Source organism: Haliotis cracherodii, unplaced genomic scaffold (assembly GCF_022045235.1).
Source record: "Haliotis cracherodii isolate W230 unplaced genomic scaffold, xgHalCrac1.p SCAF_14, whole genome shotgun sequence".
Lineage (NCBI taxonomy): Eukaryota > Metazoa > Mollusca > Gastropoda > Lepetellida > Haliotidae > Haliotis > Haliotis cracherodii.
The window spans coordinates 18,590,886-18,614,184 of NW_027266269.1; the positions used below are offsets into that span (position 1 = coordinate 18,590,886).

The window sequence follows — 23,299 nt, forward strand, 5'->3', positions numbered from 1 at the left end:
AAACATATTTTGGTAATCATTAAACCAAACAAAGATAAACCAAACACATGACATATGTGTTCAAGACGTTTTATTTACTCTCTTCATGATGCCACATGGCAATCCTTACAGATTGTGCTTCAGGCCAATATGGCTTCAATTGTTCCTTCACCTGTGGTCACTGTAGTGATGTCGCAAGCTGTAGGAAAGATGATGGTAACTGCACACGTGGATGTAAAGTTGGATACAGTCCACCCTTGTGTAATGGTGAGTAATATTACGGAACGTCATTCTCGCATACTGTGTTTGTTTTAATTGCCATTTTGAGTCGCAGCTAATTTAAGAAAAAAACGACACGTAATTGTTGTTTATCGTACTATAAAATACTGCAGGGAGAATAAACCATGAGGATCGCAACGACCACGAGTCGTTTATTTCTCATATGTGATATCAACATAAAGCACAGAATATTTAAGGATGTTGATAAAATGGGTTAACCCCTATTTAAATAACGATGTCTCCCTCAATAGAATCCGACATCTTTATATTCAATCCAAATGCAGTTATACTTCTTGCATTATGTTTTATTATGATTCGTGTCTTAATTCATTTTCTCTATGTATGGTACACAAATAACTAGACAAAAGATATTTACAAGATTTTTGTTTTGTGATGCATCTGGTAGGATGTAGTCATGAAACATTTTTTCACGAAGATTGCGAGAATGGGCGATTTGGCAGAAGCTGTTCCGAACATTGCCACTGTAGAAACAAATCTGAAATCTGTGAGAAAACTTCCGGCTCTTGTGGAAGTGGATGTATTGAAGGAAAGCAGGGAGAAGGATGTCAGGAAGGTATGTCAATTGTGGAAAACAGGCAATACCATGGCCTCGAAACCGGATCACAGTGCCACAGGCTATTTCAATAATCATTCAAAATACAGACCACTTGTTATCAGCTTAGTTCAATTCTAAAAACGTATATTGTTTTATATAGTAGTAGTAGTAGTAGTAGTAGTAGTAGTAGTAGTAGTAGTAGTAGTAGTAGTAGTAGTAGTAGCAGCAGTAGTAGAAGTAGCAGTAGATGAAACAGGGGTCTGACCAATACACGAATGGCGATATCATTGTAATAACATTCTTTACACATTTCAGTCACCATCACACAATATTTAAAGTATATTTAGTTCATACATATATTTAATCTACCATAAACATATAATGGATATCGTAGAAACCAAACAGACATTAACCAAACACATTACATATGTGTCCAAGACATTTTATTAACTTTCTTCATAATACTAAATGGCAATCAATACAGATAGTGCTTCAGGCCAATATGGCTTCAATTGTTTGTTAACCTGTGGTCATTGTAGTGATGTCGCAAGCTGTAGATAAGATGATGGTAACTGCACATGTACACGTGGATGTAAAGTTGGATAAAGTCCACCCTTGTGTAAAGGTGAATAATATTACGGAATGTAATTCTCATTAATTATTTTTGTTTTAATTGACATTTTGAGTCCCAGCTTATTATCGTTGTATTAAAACTCTCGGGCAACTACAACAGCAGGCTCTCAATCTTTACATGTTCCCTACTGTCAATTAAATCCACCAGCATCGGCAATTTAATAGTGTGAGCGATGAAGGTAATGGAAAGATTGGGTCAGAAAGGAGGGGTATCTTGTGTTCTGAGGGGATATGCTGCCGATATATAACCCAGAAATGTTTGAAAAAACCTTTGGCCTTTGGTTAGTTATTGTCATTGGGTTGTTATGTCTAATCCATAAATTTTCCTTCAACTGAACTTTTATTTTCATGAAACAATAAAACATTAAGCCTTAAAACATTAAGCCTATAATTTATCATATAATGGGTAGGTTTCTCGGCAAGACAAAGTCAGCGGATAAAAACGATGTCCAGATAGAGATGCAAATATTAAAGGTCAAGTAGGGATTACATGGCATCGCCCTTGTAATTTGGCCATCGTGCAAGAATAAACAATCATGTGTCTGGAGAAACTACTGGGACAATTGCTATCATTCTCAAAAGAATAGTCTAATACATTAAACTACGTTTATAACGAACACGCTAAAAACGAAATGACCGATATCACGATATGTTGCTGTATCTATGCTTATAACAGACTACGGTTATTACGAACTAACATTAGTGGTCCCTTCGAGTTCGTTATAAACGTAGTTTACTGTATACTGAAAATCAATGTCTAACTGTGACGTAGGTAAGGCATTTTACAACTTTTGAAATGTAAATTGCGAAGCAATTTAGCGAGGACACAAGCCAAACGGGATCAATTACCAACTGTCCATAGCTGTCCATAGCTATGACAACTGTCCATAGCTGTGCTTGTAGACCTGTGCGGCTTGGAACCTTTTCCCCATATCAAAACAGTTGGATTTGGCCAAAATATGTCCGAATTGTTACCTTGTTTCGTTGACTGCACTGCGTATCGTTATGACGGGACAACAGCAAACGTGACGTCTCATAGACTAGGGTTAGAGTAGATAAAGGGCAGTTACTCTGAGGTACAGACCGATGGATTGCCGAGAAAGATAAGTAGAAACAATTGTGAGGCAGTTGTTGTTTTGCCTATATTAGTTACGCCACTGTATAAGAAACAGGTTTCACATGGAACTATATTGATTGCTAACACTGTTCAACTGACATTTCACATGCCTTCGAACGTAATATATATTAATGCGCACAATCCAGGAAATTTGCAATGGTTAGATAATGTCTGTGAGAGATGGGAAGAGTGTTTTCGACCACAGAATTGATGAATGATATTATATGATATAGTGTTTATCACTATAGAGCGTGTGTGTTTAGCGATGGTAAGAATCGCCAAAACTCGCTAAATACAATGTTTATTCCTAATACGGGCTATTAATCTGCCAAGGGTTGCTAAATATAAGTTTATTCCTAGTACAGTATATTTACCATCCCAAAACACACTCGCGTGATAACCTCTATGTAGCTGAATGAAACTTGAATGAAACAGACACTGCAAGATCAGATTGAGTGGGTGGGGAATTGTTGAAAATTGAATTTTGCCCATTTGGGGCACAAAGTATTGAGGACATTTGAAAACAATCTACCACAATACTGTTTTCATATCCAACCCTTTGGTTTTTGAAAGGTAGATAGACGTTGTTTTTCTACAACCTTTCGAGTTACTAAATGTTAGTAGTGTACATGTGTAGCGGTAATCTTCTAAAGTACAATAAGCTAGATATTCCAAACAACTGTAACCTTTCGTTTTGTTGCACATCAAAGAGCCGTGTAACGTACGTTTCTCGGCATCTCAGCCTAAACAGAGCACTCGATTATGTTAATCACTAGCTCCCTCACTCACTAGAAAATAAGTTAATGTGTTCATTTCTTGCTAAGTGTAGATGTTAATTACTAACTATTGTATTTCAACCTTTCTTATGTTGCAGTGGCACAACAAAGCAACGCGCTCGGACCACAATCGATGATTGGAGTAATTGTGGGTGTTGTTATAGCAGTGCTTTTAGTTGCTGCTCTCGTCGTTGTTTTGATTTACATACGAAGGTTAGTCTCCAACTAAAGTAAGTGACTTAGATTGATATTATGCCGCCATATGCCAGCAATATCATTGCAGGGAGACACCAGAAATAGGTTCCATACATTGCACACATATATTTACTGGAACCCGAGCTGTCAGCGGAAGGAGCCACGCTTTAGCCGCAAGGATATCACACAATTTTTTAACCTTTGTGTAAAATTAAAACTTCATGTGATTGATCTTTTTTCATTACACATTTACGGAATAAAGATGTCCATTTGCTTTATACATAGTAATATTCGTGTATTCATTTCGTGTGTACCTGTTTTCGAGAAGCGTAAAGTATGTGTTTTTTGCCATTTTTTATACCGTGTACCAGTCTCACACATGTATTTATGTATTTCCTTTCAAACTCGTAGAAGGAGTACACAGAACTCTCACAAAGAAGACCAACCCGAGGAAGATATTACAGAGAGTTCCTTCAGTGCAGGTTCCAGTAAGTAAATGGATATTTGTTTAATGTATTCTATACTATACCTCGTCTTACAGCAGAAGCAGGAAAAAGGACTTTTTCCGTCTTTAGCTCACCATCGATTTGCCCTGTCAATAATAGTTAGAGTACTGCATAGCGTGTTTTCAACTGAATTTATAGTCTAGTTTGAAAAAGGCGATATATTACATTTAAGGGATTGTGTCTACTTCTCTTGCATCACGAAAATCTTGAACTGTTTTTGTTAAGAGGGTTCACCAATGTTACGTGTTTTAGGCGAAAGGACAGCATCTACATCTATGAAGTCCACAAAGCCTGTTAAGCCACCAAAGAAACCCAAACCTCCCGCCGACAACGTGTACGAGAACTCGGACCACTACTATAACGTCCTCCCAGCCCCTGTACGCCTGGACAGACTCATGCAGTATGTCAGGGAGAAGGTGACGGGCATGGGATTCGAACACGAGTATAAGGTCAGTGTTTTTTAAATAAATGGTATAAACATTGTTCCAGGTGAAACTGAAGAAAAGTATTTAATGTTTCAAGAGTCATGTGAAAAGCGACCTCCAATTAATACGAGTGTTTAGAGAGAAATCCTCGGAATTTGAAGGTTAACACATGGTCATTGATACATAATATACACAAACGCCAACATCCATTCTAAAATGCTTTCATATCAGTCAATAATGCAGCACAGAGAACTTGTAGGCTTCGTAGCTGTAGACATTGTGCTTGGTATCAAATCAATATATTCATTTAGGTTTTAACTCTTCTGTTTTTATTGCAAAGCTACTACGTCATGGACTAAATGGAGAGCACACGGAGGGAAAAAAACCTGAAAATAAGAAGAGAAACAGATTTCTGGCTCTGTTTCCATGTGAGTTGTATACTAGTTTGAGACGATTCATGCTGTTTTACGATCTCATGAACATCAAATCTTAGTTCTCTCTGCCGCCAAACAAAGATCTGAGGACATCCTATTACAGGTCACGTCAGAACGACCTTTCATCCGACCAATCAAAGCGTCGTTTACCAGATCATGAAAGCGACAGTCGGAATGTGTTTTCTAATCATGCAACCTCGAAAACGTTAACTCGGGGTAATCCGAACGATAGTTACGACCTGTACGACAGATTCCGTCAAAATTATCGTCTATCTCTCGCTTCCGTGGGATAAACATTTGAACGGAGGAGGCGTTTCCCAGTACTTCGGAAGCACCGACATACAATCGGGACCTTATATTAGACATTCCGAAATGCTCGTTTGTAAGGTTTTCAAATGAGATCAATCTCATTCTACATGTGCTCGATTGGTGAGAGATTAGGGGCCGGCCAGGGGATGACATTCACGTTGTTTTGTTGAAGAGACCCCTGAACAAGTCGAGCAATATGACCCTGGGTGTTGTCATGTTGAAAGGTAATCCCTGGGCCATGACGACACAAAAATGGTAGAACAACAGGGCCGATTATCTCGTCGCGGTATCAAACTGGTCCTCTGTCTTGCTGTAATCCCACCCTGTACCATAACGTTGCCGCCCCTGAACCGATTTTCTTCCATGACACAATGATTGACGTAAAGTTCACCTCGACGTCGGTGCACTCTAATCCGTCCATCGCTGAGACTGAGAAAACGAGACTCATCAGTGAATAGAACTTGTCCCTAATGCATGGCCGTCCAGCGTAGACGCTGTCTGCACCACTGTAGACGTGCTTGACGGTGGTTTCCTGTCAAAATGGGACGTCTGGCGGGTCTTCCGGCGACAACCCCTGCACATCTGAGGCGGCGACGTACGGTTTGTGAAGATATCCGTCGAAATCCAGGGATACTTCTTGCAGTCACTGTTGCTGGCTGGAATCGATTTCGTAGGTGTGTTGTTCGAATCCAGTTGTCTTATCGATTAAGCCTGCCACACCGAGGATGGTCTCTGACTTCATTTGTCTGTTGCCAACATTGTCATAAACACCAAATTGTGTTTCTGTGGACGTTAAATTGTCTTGTAACATCACGTTGACTCGACCCTGCTTCAAGCGTAACAATGGCTCGCAGATGCTCATTTTCGGACAGGCGTGGCATTTCGTAATGTTGAATAATTGCGTAATTTTGTCGTTTTTCTGAGTGGTTGCACGATGCTAAACAAGGCATATGGAATCCATCATATTTTAGGATAACTTACATATAATAATATTGCATTTATTCAATAATTTACCTCTATATAGAATATAACATTTTCAATGGACCCTGTACTAAGTATTATGTGCCAGATTACCAGAATAAGAACAGATCCCTGTGTTATCAGTGGGAGAGTACATACGTTGAAATATACATTGTACATAAAGTAAAACTTTTAGGTCAAAGTCGATTCAGCCTCAGTATTTCTGTGATTAATCGGTTTCAAACAAAGTATGAACACAAAGTTGCGTCCCGTATTACTGCTGGGATCACCAGTCCTTGGGTCCGACTGAAGATTTGTTTGGATTATAATGTTTAGTTTGTCATCACCATATCCATGGCAACACGCATCTACGACATGTTTATTATTCAACAGATGATGCCAGTCGTGTTGTCCTGTCCCCTGATGGTGACGCTACGTGTGACTACATCCACGCCAGCTATGTACAGGTCAGTTATCACTGTTGAGAATCTCTAGTGATTACTGGGCCACTTTTGATAAACGCTTGGGTCTGTTTCCGAAGGAGCATATAAGCATTAATCATATTACAACAATTTGAGTTGTGCTATATGTACATGGAACGTTCCGTGATTAAGAAATAAAATGAATTGTCTTGTAACATTACGTTGACTCGACCCTGCTTCAAGCGTAACAATGGCTCGCAGATGCTCATTTTCGGACAGGCGTGGCATTTCGTAATGTTGAATAATTGCGTAATGTCTTCAGATGTACATTTATTTATATTTACTCACCTGAATTTGTGAGTTTAGGTCAATCTGTCGTCGATGGGCTATTTTTCATGTCACCTGGAAGCACAATGACACACAAGTGTTATAATTCCTAAATGAATTATTACGAAGTTAATTTAGTTCCTAAGTCCTTTTGACAGATAAAGTTAATTTCTTTCAGGGTTTTCATGAAACCAGTGTTTTCATAGCTGCTCAAGGTATGCCCTACATAATGAATTCTTCTTACTTTAAAGCACTAATACATTACAAATGACAAATAACACAACATTTGAACCTGGATACAAAAAAGACCGTTACGTCATACTGATTCTATTTGCAAGTGGGTGATTCTGTTTCAAGAGTTATCAAACATCCATTTGCATTTGGTGTAAGAAATAGACGATTCCGTGAATTTTCACCGCTATCCTTTCAAACACATTTGAATGGTAATAATCTTATTAGGGTTTTGCTATGTTTAGTCGGGTTATGGTTTTGGCATTAATTAACGCTTGATCCCACTCATATAAGACGTTCGTTGCATTTAATTAAACCCTTGATTGGTCTCAACTTTAATTTTCGATAAAGTAGATAAAAACTCTCCATACTGCAGGCCCAAATAACGTAACCGTGGATGACTTCTGGAGAATGATATGGCAAGAGAACGTGTCACAGATTGTCATGCTGACCAGGGTAATGGAACTCAACAGGGTAAGTCCCTTCCACATTGATTATCTGTTTCCCTTTGACTAATCAAACAGAAACCTTTCAATAATAGTAGCATTGAATACAACATGTAAACCGACAATCCATATACATAGAATACATACAAGAACATTATAATGCTAACTGATATCAATATATGTTTGTTATTTGTCCTTGGACTAGGTGTCGGAATTTAAGATCAGCACCAGATATATTTCTGCTTGAAATCAGTAACGAAACGTTACAAATGTGCTATGGAAAGTCAGAATAGCACGGTTAAAAGTGCTTTAAAATGTTCGTGATTGATATTAAGTGATTTCACTGCGTTCAGGTGTAATAATTGTGTGCACATTACTGTTCATATCATATCAATGTCTTTACATAGAAAAAGTGTGAACAGTACTGGCCAGATGGCACGAAGGAAAAGAAATGTGGAAACATTCTAATCAAGCCACTCCTTTCAACTGTCAGGGCGGATTTTACCACCAGGAAGTTCTTGGTTCAGCATTCCAATAAGGTAGTTATAAATGACTTCTTCAGATAGGAATACTGTTTCCTGTTAGATTAGTCTTTGTTTCCCTACATTTGCCAGTAAGGTAGCAGTGATATGATCGAAGTACTGATGAAAGAAGCATTGAACCCGGGCGTTCTTCATCTCTCAGTCTGTGAAGGATTTTGGATAGTTGTATCCCATTTACTCATAGCATGATTCAGGATCGATGCAGCCATAGACTCATACAAAATCACAAATAAATTCCCTTCCAGAAAGCAAGTGTAGCTTTGTAATAGAGTATATGTTGCCGTAGCTGAAATGTTACAGAATAGGGCAAACCAACAAACAAACAACGTTTAAACTGCCCAGGCATTATCATGTTGGAATGCGGCTTTGAAGTTCTGCATAATGGGAGTGACGTGTGGCTGTGGACTTTCAAATCGATATCGTTGTGCAGTGAAGTTGTGCGAGATTCTTGCCTACACTCTCACACTAGTCTCGTTCACGTCGACGTCAAAATACACCCGACATCCTTCGCTTTAATGACGAAGAAGAAACTTGTCGCTAAAGCACACAGCCCTCCACGTCGCTGTCGACGATGTTACAATAGCACACCGAAAAGGCCGTTTTGATAGAAGATCTGCCTCACTTATGCTGTTCCTCGCCGTCTAGGCTGATACCCTATGTACACTTAGGTACGGTAGATGCTGTAGAGGTTGTCGTGGTCGACCCAGGTAGCTGCCCTAGGCAATAGGCAATAGTGGCGACACACAATCAACCGGATCAGGGAAAGTCGCGTGATGTCGCTTCGTGTTGGTAACGATTCCAGAATCCAGTTTTTGTGCTTGGGACCTGGATTCATACGTTTGCAAGCAACCAATGACCTTGTTTCTTTCTGCTTTACTGAGCCGCCACAATGTGTTTTCTGTTGTGCTCTAGACGAAAATCCTGCACATTATTCACATCCCTCTGAAGCACATGTGCTTATGTGGGCGGTATCCATTATATATTTATGCATACAAAAGATTTATTGGTTATTGGATAAGGTTATTGAGTATGTCCGATTGTCGCTTTCCAAAGAAATGTTATTATATGATGCTTCAGGCAGAAAGTAATGGTAAAATTAATTGGGTATCAAAATGTAAATCTTTATTGTTCCGTTTGTGTTTTGGCTCTGTATGGGAAAACCAGTGTATAAGTCATCCTCATTCGTTTTTGACAGAATTTATGTCGCGTCTGAAATGTAGTTATGAACAGGATTGGCATAGTCTTCTGGTAAAGGGTAGTAAATCTTTCTCGTATTCTCTATTCAAGGTATTGTTTGGTACAGAGTTGTATCTTAGCTGTGTGACCGTCAGTAAATTGAGAGTGGCGCTAGCTCGGTTTAGATGTTTTTCGCATCAGCTGTGTGTTGAAACTGGGAGATATGCTGATATCCCACGTAACAGAAGACTATGTTGTGTTTGTAATGCTGGGAATGTGGAGGACGAGTATCATTTTTTGTTAGTTTGCTCCGGTTATAACAAGCTACGCATGGATCACTCACCACAAACATTTTATGAATATCCGACCATATAAAAATTTAATATCATTATGTCTACAACTGATTTTAAATTAATTGAACGTCTAGCTATCTATATCTATCAAGCGATGTCACTTCGTAGTACATTATTGTCACAACAATAACAGCTGTGTACATCACGTCCATTGTAATACAAATGTATCTATGGGCCGATGGCCTACACTTACGAAATAAACCGAAATGAATTGAATTGAACATGTGCTTATGTTTCACGCTCAGATCGCGCATTCACAATTCACGTGGATGCGTTTGGGCGATTTTGCATGTTCATGATCTGTATTTGTATTTTGCGACTGTCAAAATGGCGATCTTCTTCGACCACCAAATTACATTATTATCATGATCTCTTTTTCGCTTTGGATGATACTGAGACACATATTCATGATTTCATTTATTTGTAAAAAAATACTCTTTTCATGAATAATTAGTCTCCCTATTAGACAAATGTTTGCATAATATACGTCTCCAATTGAAGCCCTCTGACAAGAGGACAGTCACCCAGCTTCACTTCACGTCCTGGCCTGACCACGATGTTCCTTCAGCGCCGGCTCTGGTCGGCTTCTGGAAGCAGTACAGGAGTCTGACGTCATCAGAGGAGGACATTACCGGACCTGTTGTAGTTCATTGCAGGTACAAAACATACATGCTTGTGTAATAACATGCAAAATAGTTTCATAACATATCAGTTTCAATAATAACACACGACAGGAAATGGATTCCATGCCACTCGATTTCGTGCATTTGTATGTTACCTAGATAAGTATCATCCAAAACATTTCATCCAGTATATATTCCGATTCTGTACAGGAAATAAATGTACACATTGTAGCTGTATTTTCGCTGTATTGCTAGTGCGGGAGTCGGTCGGACGGGAACGTTCATTGCTCTGGACAACCTCTTTGATGAAGCAGAATCTCTGAACAAAGTAAACGTGTTCGCGTGTGTGTCCAAGATGAGAGAAGCCAGGATTAACATGGTGCAGACTGTGGTAAGGACACATTTTTACTGTAGACGACAAATGACTCCTTCCTGTTTCATGTGTCGGTATAACATGGTTTGAAATATTAAAAAAGACAAATTCTATGTCAGTGTTGTAGGTAGGCCAGCAGCAATATCATGCTTGGCCATGTTTCATTATTGAGCTTTAGAATCGTCGGAAAAATCTATTAACTGTTTGATAAAGAAATTATACCCAATTTTGAAGTTGTTTTGTCAGAAGAAAATCGTATTTATAGGAGCAGTACCGTTTTGTCCACGAGTCTGTCATGGAAGCCATAGCGAGTAGGGGCACGTTCTACACTTTGTCCGACTTTGAGAAGAAGTTTGGTACCGAGGTGAAATATACCAGACAACAGGAAATGGAGATGAACAAACAATTTCAGGTGCGGATTACCATCAGTTGGAAAAGGGAACACTTGTTTTGTTATAATATTTTTAGCAGTTAACTTGAAGACCTGAAGGTTTCCAAAAAATGAATCAACATTTTGAAGACGTTATGCATGATATTGTAAATGTTCTGGCGTTATCATCGCGTTCCAAAATGAAAGTACAGGATCATGTCATTTCGCCCTTATATGTAAAAGTTGACAGTAAGACTTGCCTGAATTCTCATGGTCCAGCTAAAGGGTATATATATGATATCACGGGGCTGAAGCTTGATGAAATAATATGTAATCATATGCATTCATTACCGCATTACCCATCGCTCTCTTACTTCTCTTCAGTGATATAATACATGTGTCAGCTAAACATGTTTGCGTAATCAATATTAATTTCATTGAATGCTTTTACCCGGATTCTCCGCAAGATGAACCATACATCTCATTGATATTGGTACATTTAAAGACTCCGTGTGCACATGCCCATAAACAGCATTTTCCATTCTCACCAAAAAGGATTGTCATTTCGACCGAAGCAATTTCTTTAGGAAAGTATGAGACTGACATTGACCATTTAACACGAATTCGGGGTCAAGAGCATGTTAACATATTTTGTGAACACGTTTACAATTTTCATTGTATTTTGAAAATTATGTTTATTAGAATGATCTCAGTTCCTTTCCTTGAATAGGGTTTAGCTACTACTTAGGGACTGATATTGGTATGTTTTATTTTATATTGTGGCAAAACATGTAAAACATACGGATACATACTATTCCTTGCACATGCATATTTAGAATCGCACAGTGGACTTGTAGTCTTTTACAGAGATTTCTTATGATTATGGAAATGGGTTCCCTGCTTTATCATAAATGTAAATTTATTTTAAATGAAAGTTGAAAACACAGTTAATCAATAGTTAATCATGTTTCTTTTATTATAGTTATCGTCCTCTCAGTAACATATGCATGTCAGTAGTATTGCAGTCGGTGTTGATTGCGTTCTTCAATCAAAGGGACACAACTCCATCATCCCCGAGAACATGCGTTTCAACCAAAAGGCTCCATACTTTTCAAAGTGTGCTCTATATATTAATGAAAATAGTCAGAAAACGTTTTATTGATATGTTGTGTCTGTAATAATGTTAAGTTTATTCTTTGAAAAACACTGTATTGTACTTATGCATTCCTACGTATGATGTAATGACGTGTCTATGTTTCGTTTGACCAGTCTCTTGAATCCATGAAGATGGAGATCCCAGGGAAGTTGGCATCTGATGCTTATCTTCCAGATAATATCAGCAAAAACAGAAACAAGGATATTGTCCCAGGTTTGCATCTTGTCTCGCATGGTCCGCCATGTTTAAAGACTGACCTTTCCTCATTTTCCTTTGCAACTGGTAAATGAACGATTTCACAAGTTTTGCTGACAACGTCTAAACCTCCGTATATATATTTGCCTATACAAACTTAATCCACGCCGAATCTAAGGTAAACAGCAGTAGTGGTAATAAACGTTCTTGTCATTTGCACGATACATCCAAATATCATGTAATTGTTCAAAAGATCATTTACATTATACATGTGTTGTGTACAAAGTGGGGTTTTGTCGTATATCTCATGTGATTCTAGCGAACAGAGTCCGGCCCTTTCTATCAACTCCTGTCGCAGATCACAATGATTACATCAACGCTGTCGTACTTCCTGTAAGTATGTCGACTGTCTTTTCAAAAACATTTGATCTGCTTACATGTATATACTAATGATATGAATTGCACTGGACATTAGGATACGTATGAGAAATCGTTCCAAGTATAGCTTTGACTCAATTAACTTGAGGAGTCTTGAGAATATATATATTTCACTGTCTCGTGTTCACTCTCCAAACCAAATGTAAGCAATACATATTTCACAAAATGCTTACGACCTTCTCAGTCACGTTAGTTATATTGATATGTACATAGGTTCGCCCCTTGAACTTGACATTTGTAAAACTTATCAACCTAGTGTATATCTAAACACAGACTTCATACAAAAGGTGAGGTTAGGTGACATTGGGTTTAACGTCGCGTCCAAGATTATTGCACTTATATAGCGACGTGCATGCACGTGTGTGTGTGGCTGCTTGTACTAGTCCGGACAGATGCCGATTTATAGTGCTAGCCCACTGAGATACCATGCCGCAGTTTAACATGAATACCCCACTCAGACACATTATACTGACTCCGAGCCGACCAGTCCTTGTTTTAGCCCCTTAATGCCGAGCACCAGACAGGGTAAACAACAAGTACCATCTTTTAACGTCTTTTGGTAAGACGCGGCCGGGGATTGAACCCCGGACCTTCCGCTCCACGGGCGGGCGCTCTACCACTAGACCACGGAGGCGGTCACTTCATATCAGACCCGTGAAGACCCGGGCTGGAATAGGTCTTCAGCAAACCATGCTTTCTGTAGAAGGCGACTATGCTTGTCGTACGAGGCGACAAATGGGATCGGGTGGTCAGGCTTGCTGACTTGGTTGATGCATGTCATCGATCCCAATTGCTTTGATCGTTGCTCATGATATTAATCACTGGATCGTCTGGTCCAGTCTCGATTTTTACAGACCGCCGTCATATAGTTGGAATATTGTGAGTGCGGCGTTAAAAACCGAACCAACCGACCAACTTCATGTCACATTCTTGAGAACTTTTGAAATGGTATCAACCCTGTCCAGTACACTCATTTTCAAAATGGACGTGTACAAATAAAACGTCAACGCCAGCGAATTATCAGTCAGAATTATCTGCTGAAACTGATTCATTTCGACGTAAAAGGCAAAATCGCAAGAACTTTATTCAATGTAGACACATGACCCTGTCATCGTCATGAATAAACATTGATTGACTGAATGATATTAATTTCGAACTAGATTATGTTATTTACCTATTTTATAGTCTGCAACACAGCCCCTGGGTCTGCTAGCAACCCAGACACCGCTGACGCAGACTGTTGTAGACTTCTGGAGGTTGGTATATGACCATGACTGTTTCACCATCGTCTGCCTGGAGGATAATCAGGTAAGTGATGCATGAACTTCAACGACACACATGTATTTGTGCATTTGCCGTCTGTCCCACCAAGAACAACACAGTAGCATCTCATAAAGCATTGGCGGTTTTATTGTTGTAGAGTCAGTGGAATTAGGTTCATGATCGAGTTGTTACCGAAATGTCTGGTGTCCGTAGCCTGCAATGAAGTATTCTTGTATTTCCTCAGCAAAAGCGAGGGTAATACATTAATCGTTACACAAGTTTCGTGAAATCATACGATGAGAGTGCAATATTGTCTTTATACCAATTATTTCTTAATCGTTTTGATCTACCCGTAGAATCTTAGAAACCCACAATTGTCGAATGACCTCAACAATCTCCAGCAATGATGTCGTTTCTAGTGTGTCACAATAAGATTCGAATGATGACGTCAACAATACACTTGTGCGCGAGAAGTGATGTTTGCTCTTGTGCATATACGATTTTGATGAACTCGGTTATATCTATATAATTTACAAGTTACACCGTTTCTTTCATTCTGATTGGCTGAATGAATAGTCACCTAATTTGATATTTGGAGTTCACACACCTGTGAACGGAGAGAAAAGTTCACACGTTGTGAACAATTTTTTTCTGAAATTGATCGTGTGAACTTTTGCCGTAACTACATTCCGGCGTTATCCCGAACTCTCGATCTGGGTTTACAATCAACTCGTTTTTCTATTTTCTTTTTAACCAGCGCTTTCAAATCGTTCACACATCAATGAACCCATCCAGCCCGAAGTTCAATTCTTAGATATACAGATTTCTGAATGATTTCTTTTTTCTTTGAAGGCCTTATATCCAAGACAGAATGAGACGTTGAACATAGGACCGTTCCGCATCACAACACTGCAGGTGGACGCATCCCGAGACAGTTTTACTGTGATGCAGCTTAACTTGGCTCTCCGGGAACAGGTAGTGACGTTCCACTGTGGTCCACTCGGCCTATAGCTTGACCTACTTATTGCTTACGGAAGCAACAGCGTAGTAATGTTGTATGCACCGATCCCTCTGCATATAGTTCGTATGGTTGGGCGGCCGATTTAAGAACAAATGTCACTAGCGTTAAAAGTATAAAACTTGTATGTAATGCCGCCTGATTGTACTGTATACTGTAATAGCCATGTGAAACCAGCGCATCAGGTGCAAATATGAGTTTCACTAAATGGTGGCAAAGCTAACGTCAGGGATAAGATTGAGTCGAGTGTTGGTATAGTTGTACCAAAGGAGTCTTTACACACTTCGAACTCTCAAAGCTCATGTCAATAAGGAATTATATACTATCCAGGAACACTTTCTTAGTCAAGTGTCGCTATGCTTCACTAATAGCCTTCTTATCTTTAGGATAACACACATCAACAGATCCGTGTGTTCAAACTAAGATCACAGATTCCTGGACCTCCAGAACCATTCCTAGACTTTGTGAATGAAGTCGGAACAAAAGGCAGTTCCGAAGAACACAGGACACTTGTTCATTGCCCGTATGTTTCAGACTGATCTGAGCGCTTTTAAAAAAAGTTGAATGTCCTTTTGTAGCATGTCCCATTATTTTCCATTCATCATAACCAGTTTCCTTTTTTTATGTCTATCTACTCTTTGAGACTACTGTCTGATGCTATGGCATTGTATATATAACTATACAACATACTTTTCTATGCATCTTCTACAGCTGATATAATACTTTAAGTGTTTATCAATTCGAAACTCTGTGAGTACTGATCTTGGTGAGATTCGTTAAGTCAGTTAAATGTGTACACATTTACAGTTTCAAAGTGTTACTGATGTTATTTTCTCATCTTATACAGTGACGGTGCCCGACTGTGTGGAGTGTTCTGCAGCGTCCTCAACATCATCAGCAGACTCCGACTGGACAAGGAAGTGGACATCTACCTAACAATCCGGGAACTTCAGTGTATCAGACCTCAGTTCATCGAGTCCTATGTAAGTATTAGATACTTCGTCATCCAAAAGGGAAGGTACACGTGTGTGTCACAACAGATCAGCACTATGATGGGAAACACTTAACACTCATTGCTTCCACAACTTGTATGCAATCAAGGCATTCACTTTGGGTTGATGTTATAGGATATCAAACGAATGAGCTCCTATGTAGAGTTAGTTTACCTGACTAATTGATCAGAACACACAGCACGAGGTTTTAATGCTAAATTAATGTTACATTGGATAGACTGCTATCTATGTAACATGTAGACGGTGAAAGTTAACACTATGATATTGCCCTTCAATTACAGGAGTTTTGTTTAATGAGCGACAAGCGCAAAGAACATACAATGTATAGTTAGGCAATGGTTTATGGTCAGTGTACAATACTCTCGAGTGAAACAGACGCATTTTTAATAGTGTCACAACATTGTAGCAAGTCTAAAACTTAACACCATCCCGGTACCAAACAACCACACACAGTGTTAGAAATTTTAAGTCACCAGAATCTGAGCAAAACTTTCAGAACATTGCATCATTCATTGAACACAAGAATGACCCAATCCATAAGGCACTTTTGAGGAAATGTATGCACGCGCATAATAGCACATTTCTCGTGACCTCGACCTTTGACCTTCTCATAACTTGTGACACGAAACAACTTAAATGAGATTACAGTAAACAAAAAACATAAATAAAGTACATAACAAAATCCTCGTATTCCGGAAACTACCGGAGGTAAATGTGCCGATTTGTCCTCACGTGACCTGTAGTTTAAGTGGTTGAGATGACTAGTAGACGGTCACTGTTTGTTTTTGTATAATGTTTGGCAGATTACTAGCGTTCGCCATGGCACCACGAGACAATGCCGTCGATTAAAACGTTGAATGTTCACTCAATGTGAGAGTGAGTGAGTTTGGTTTAACGCCGCTTTTAACATTATTCCAGTTATATCGCGGTGTGTCATCTTAATGTGGGAGGAAAGCCGTAAGTGATGCGGGTCTCAGGCGTTCACCATTTCGGTGAAACCCACGAGCACGGGTATGGTGCTGACAAACCTAGAAACATAATCGGGGCGAACCGGAATTCGAACCTACAATCATAGGTTTCTGGCGTGCCCATGGATCGCAACTCTGCACAATGAATTGCGGCGCCTTAGACGACTGGGCCACTCGTGCCCCCGTTCACTCAATGACGTTACACATATTCATCATATCGATAAGAAAAGAATAGTATGTATTAATTGTATTGTCTTTTGATAGTTAACTTCTTTATAGGCATAGAAAAGTAATAAATAAGGATAAGATTTATGGATGAACAACTTCTTTATTACAATTAAGAGCGACGTTTCGGTGTAGTTGTAACGCCGTTCTCAAGCAAGAGTATGAAAATGTATACACCCCCCCCCCCCCCCCCCCCCGCCCCTCAAAGTCTTTTTCATCGTGTTTTCAGAAAACACATGCATGGTGACACGTTCATTGAATATTCTAGAAACAACAAATCAGCTTGTTACCCATATTTTCTCATATCTCTTCCAAAATCTGCCTCGAGCACATTGGAGAGAGAAATTCTTTCTCATGAAAGCAAGATTCCACGGTGATCTGGACGACAAATCAGGCTCGTTTCCTCTGATCTTACCTCAGATTTAGGCATTTTCAGAAAACAGCGGTTTTTTCCAAGTCTCGGTAGATTTTAGATTGGGGAGAGAAATACTTTCTCATACATTTCAGTTTCCACAGTTATCTGGTCTCAGTACAGATCCTTTTTCATCTTTTTCATCTCAGAACTGAGTATTTTCAGACAGAGCGTTTTCAATGTCTGGGAAGATTGTAGCTAAACGAGAAATTACGTATGTCGTGGTTGTATTTCAGTTTATACACACACAAAAACCCACAAAAAACAGTTCTGGGAGCGATTAGGTCTTTGCCGTTAAGTCCATTGAGAAAAGAAAAGAATGTTACACTAGGAACACAGGGCTCTTAACACATATTGAACAGACCGATGTTATGGGTCTAAATATTGATACACGTAACACTAGAATATGTAGGTTATATGAGTGTTATTCTCAGTTTGAAAGCAGAGGTGTAGTATGTATCCTATATTAGTAAATTGAAATATGAATCTTTAATTAGTTAACGATGAAATTTGGCGAATCAGAAACATTCAGATTTTTAGAAACATATACTCTTCAAGAAAAGTAGAGGATCATGGTATAATAATGTTAATACTATATTAGAACAAAGATTAGAGTTGACGACAAACATGCTATTGTGTCTGTAATATTTTACACCAAAATATATCGCCACACATATGCGTAGGGTGTCATTCCTGACAGGTCGTGTCTGATGTCCTCGAAATGATTGTCAGCCCAATTTTAACCTGAGACCTCACGACAGATTCGGTCACTACGAGTCAGCAACCCCCACACCATTTTGTTCAAGGAAGGCTCACTTGACAGTACTATCCTACTGTCACCCTTTGTTTACAAGGCGTCTAGGCCGACGGTTTGTTTTTCAGGCCGGCGACGCCCGTGATTACCGTGCACGAATCTTCAGTGCTCACCTTTAGAAGCCTAACATCCATCAAATGCATTGACCAGCAATGAGCCCAGGACTTTTCCACCATTGATAACGCCTGGGACATTATAGGGAGACGTGTACGTCAACGTCATAGACCGCCAACAACGTTGGCTGAACTTGGTCAGGCGCTGCAAGAGGCTTGGGATAGACTCCCTCAAATCGCAATTGGGAGACTTATACGCAGTATGTCTCGTCGAGTGAATAAATGTTTGACAAAACGTGGCGGTATTACTGCTCCAAAAATGTCAACTTTGAAATTTCCCATCTTACCCCTATCGTCCTTCCAGATCGTTGGCAGTCCTATCATCTACTGTCATACTTCACTACCGGTTGTAATGGTATCCCAATCCGTTCATTATCATCACACAACAATTACAAAAACTAATATCGATTACAACTTTTGAAACTTTCCGAGTATCCCTATATTGTTTTGAAGAGTATCTAATACATAACTGACTTATTCCTTTAAAATATCTCTTCCTTTGTGAGCTAGAATAGTGTTTGAAACTACTTACAAAAACAGACGCTGCCTCGCCATGGATGTCCCTAAAATGAATACATACCACCACACATTTTCAGTTTGATACCATTGCCTTCAGTTTATATAAATGCATGTCCACTATAACCTCATTGCAGATTAAAGTACCTTGACTCCAGCTAATATAATGAGGAACACAAAAGCATATTTAACGGCTTCACTTTCGACATGGCAAAATATGTCTAATGCAAGATATTCTAACAGAAAGTCCCATGCCGTAATAAGAGAGTATAACACACTTTATTTTGGGTATGGGAAAGCATAAACTCCCGGGAAGAGAAAGTAAACACCCATGTTTGATGTTGGCTAAAACTGAAGCAAACGATAAATAGTTATTCCATGGTGATCCATTTGATACGAGTGTTACAGTTGTGTTTTGGACTACATATTCATTAGTTGTAGAGTTTTTGCGGGAAACAAACGGTACTTGTTTAAGAGTCCAAATTGTTTCTATGGAGACACAAGAAAGCAAAAAAGAAAAAAAATGGAAAATATGATAAGGCAATAGTTGAGCATCAGGTCATAGCACATGTATAGTTTCAAGCTAACATATTCATTAGCTTGAGAGTTATGAGACTAAGTAACAAATAAAATTAAGAAATAAATTGAAATAGAACCAGTTCATCTATAGAATAATGCATATGCCAAGTTTGGTTGAAATATGTTGATCGGTTTTCAAATTATGGCCCGGAAACGAACCCTACCCTCGTTTGAGACAAAGTCGAAATTGTTTCTATATATCATGAAAGAATACAATTTTGAAAATTTTAAAAATGTCAAACGGCACTAATTCGGCTGATGAACAATGCACATGCCAATTTATGTTAAGAACAGCCAATCGGTACAGAGCAGAAAACAATATGTCTCTCCTCCCTTTGGAGAAGGGGGGTGCATAATTACAGTTGGTTGACATAGCTCTCACTAACATGTCACATATACCCCGGCCATGGGTTGGTGAAATACACAATGAAGCTACCGTAATTATTGCCATTCCAGTGACCATGACCATGAAAGAATGCGCCACAAACCATATTACATTTATGGTCCTCCCTGAAGAATTGTACCAAATTTCACCATATTAGAATGAACTCATATTGTGCACATAATGCATGATAGTGATAGTGACCTTAAAAGAAAATTTTCCCTTCAAAAACATTTGAATGTATAAGAACTACATGCATGCGACTGTAAAATAGCTGCAGAAGGTCATTTGAGTGAAACTGACGCATATTCTTTATGAGTGGCATTCGCATACGTAATTCAATCAAAGCCTTTCCGACGTGGGCCCTAAGGAAGACGTACCATGTTTCATATATTTATGCAAAGTTCTTTCCGGCTATGGCATTGAAGATGACTTTAACCTTGACATGATACACCAGTGTGTCAAACACATTTCCCAGGGCGATAAAGTCACATGGCATACCCGTAACGTCCAAGCAGTCGGTGACTCAGTGACAGTGGCGTTGTAAAATGTCAGCCATTCGTATAGGAGGCTGAATAATCACGAGGGAGAAGCCAAATTTTGTTTATGAACCACAACACATTTTATTTCCGGATATCCAGTCTCCAAATTATTTCTTAAAATCTGAAGCGTTTTTTTCTAAGTAGCAAACTGTTGGTCCCTCAAGCACTGATTCTGTTTCGAAATGTATGCATGATGAACCGTTTGTGTATTCCAGTAACGAATGTATTGCATACTTAATTGTCTGAGTAAGTTTGAGTACAACATACCGGTTTTCTTCTTTTCCAGGATCAGTACAAGTTCTGTTACGGAATGGTAAAAGAGTACCTACGAGATTCCAGTGTCTACGCCAACCTGTAAACAGGGATAGAATCGTTACATATTGCCATTTGTTTTCAACTTTTAACACACATACGTGTAAGGAGTACTTTACTGCTATTATATTCATTAGTAGTGGTTATTTCATGGGGATAATGTTAGACATGTATTTCATGCAAGTTGATGGATCCTTTTTGGTGAACTAGGTCTAACTTATGCACTTTACGTTACGTTTTTTTAAAAATCGGTTGGAATGATTTTTTTATTAATATTTTCTGTCGGTATCACAATCATTCAGTTATTTTCTAACCATATATTGTGGATTTTGTAGGCCATTGTACTCAAAATCTCTGTTATTTACAATTAAGTATATGTAACATATAGGGACACACACATGTAAAAATATAGCAAATAAAATGGATTATATTTTGAAAACCAATGGACATGTCCCTACATCATTTATATATGTGGACTGGACTTTTCAGCCTGTAACGTACAATATTGTGTTTTGTTTTCGCTCGGTCGAGCACTGTGACACATGGACACAGAGGACTTAATGATCAGGTACTGATATCGTCGATGTATCGATACTTATGTTTTGCCGAATTACCTAAGGTTTTTTATATTGATACGTATCTGGTTTTGTTTAATCAAGAAAAATACAGAAGTTTCAGATTTGTAGGAATGTTGATGCATATCAGACTGTCAATACACAACTCGAATCATCCATACTCAAAGTGATTTCATAGCTTTTATTAAGAAATACACAATGCTGGGACCAAACAAGATAGCATTTTCTGTAGTATACGGGGTGGTTGAGAATGCAAGGTATCAAAAGAGATAAAGACATTGACTATTGATTTTCATTTCAGCTATGTTTGTAATTTTATTATAACAATGAGAAATGAGTATTTCAATCTGAAATGTATATCTATAGCCTTTAGTTTTGCTTCCGTCGTTGTTTTAGTGATGTGTCAAAATGAAACATACATAAAATATAGATGGTTATGATATATATGACATTTCCAATACATATTATATCACTATTATATTGCCTTATCTTTTTATATTTGTGTAGCTTATATACTTTTATTATTTTGATAGAAAAGCTTTACGTGAAAATAAGTGTCACTATGCAACAATTGCCACTGAAATCGCTTCACCTGCACCATGGCGGCACTTTCATTAATGTTAGGAAATCAGGTATACATTTACTTGACGGCACTGCATCTCATGAACAAACATTTGACCTAATAACATTAGTCTTCAAAACAATATTTTGCGAGCATTTGTAGTTTGTAGAAATAAATAAAAAATATGTTCCTCAATTTGTCTTTGTTCCTTTTAACAGAAGCAGCCAAGCTATCTAAGGCAACGCAAATTGCATAATTCGTCCTACGCCTGGACAAGATCTACTAATCGTTGGAGCTTGTCACATATGTGTCACTAATGTGATGTTTGATCTGTAAGCACGCGTTTCATGCATTTGTGTTTTATGAAGGTTGTCAATGTCAAAGACCCATGTCACACTAGAGGGGCGGTCGGGTAGCCTAGTGGTTAAAGCGTTCGCTCGTCACGCCGAAGACCCGGGTTCGATTCCCGACAATGTGTGAAGCCCATTTCTGGTGTCCCCCGTCGTGATATTGCTGGAATATTGCTGACAGCGGCGTAAAGCCATACTCACTCACTCTCTTACTGTCACAATAGAGTTTCTCAACTGTGAAGATGACATGATGCAACTGAAACTGTGGCGTAAAACCTGACTTCACTCTTACGCATTTGGCATTGGCTTGAACGAGGGAGTTGCGAAGGTGTAATGATGTCTTTTTAAGACAGCTACGCGATAAATCGCAAAGAACAATGAAGAATGAAGTGTAATTTATTTCACGATATAACATTGTTTTATCATGACGTCATTTCCGAAGAATCGAAAATGCGCCCGCCAAGTGAATTTTTGAGAGAGAACTGCCTAGTGAGTTGTTCCCCATACGTGAAGCTGGCAACTCAGATAAACGCAATGTCCGAGCGATCGCATTCAAACGTGAATGTCAATTTAAACAATATATTTATGAATACAACGTTATTCCTAATACATGATATTTACCAAACACCACAACACTCCCATAACCTTTATATCCTTCTGTAGCCATACATTATCACACAATACTTAAGTTAAGGCTGGCATCAACATATGCCACGTATACATAGTCTTGCTGCATATCTAATGTTGTTTCCCAGTGGATTTCTTGTGGAAAGTATTTCTAGGATCATCCATACAAAAGTTAATCTTCATGGGTCTTAAGATTTCAGAGGAGGT

General features: G+C 38.8%; 1 protein-coding gene across 1 annotated transcript in view; it reads left to right on the forward strand.

Annotated features, from left to right (window-relative positions):
* Nucleotides 1–22,300, forward strand: part of LOC139460261 (uncharacterized) — a 52,129-nt gene extending 29,829 nt beyond the window's left edge. The window contains exons 14-33 of the mRNA XM_071241767.1: nt 112–246; nt 695–832; nt 3,439–3,553; nt 3,947–4,023; nt 4,294–4,490; nt 4,807–4,894; nt 6,563–6,636; nt 7,097–7,133; nt 7,526–7,623; nt 8,003–8,134; nt 10,168–10,322; nt 10,545–10,680; nt 10,928–11,074; nt 12,302–12,401; nt 12,703–12,776; nt 14,007–14,129; nt 14,937–15,059; nt 15,489–15,625; nt 15,950–16,085; nt 20,953–22,300. Of these exons, the coding sequence (XP_071097868.1) occupies nt 112–246; nt 695–832; nt 3,439–3,553; nt 3,947–4,023; nt 4,294–4,490; nt 4,807–4,894; nt 6,563–6,636; nt 7,097–7,133; nt 7,526–7,623; nt 8,003–8,134; nt 10,168–10,322; nt 10,545–10,680; nt 10,928–11,074; nt 12,302–12,401; nt 12,703–12,776; nt 14,007–14,129; nt 14,937–15,059; nt 15,489–15,625; nt 15,950–16,085; nt 20,953–21,024 (2,294 nt within the window). The 3' untranslated portion in view covers nt 21,025–22,300. The remainder of the gene's footprint in view (nt 1–111; nt 247–694; nt 833–3,438; nt 3,554–3,946; nt 4,024–4,293; nt 4,491–4,806; nt 4,895–6,562; nt 6,637–7,096; nt 7,134–7,525; nt 7,624–8,002; nt 8,135–10,167; nt 10,323–10,544; nt 10,681–10,927; nt 11,075–12,301; nt 12,402–12,702; nt 12,777–14,006; nt 14,130–14,936; nt 15,060–15,488; nt 15,626–15,949; nt 16,086–20,952) is intronic.
* Nucleotides 22,301–23,299: the final 999 nt, after the last annotated feature.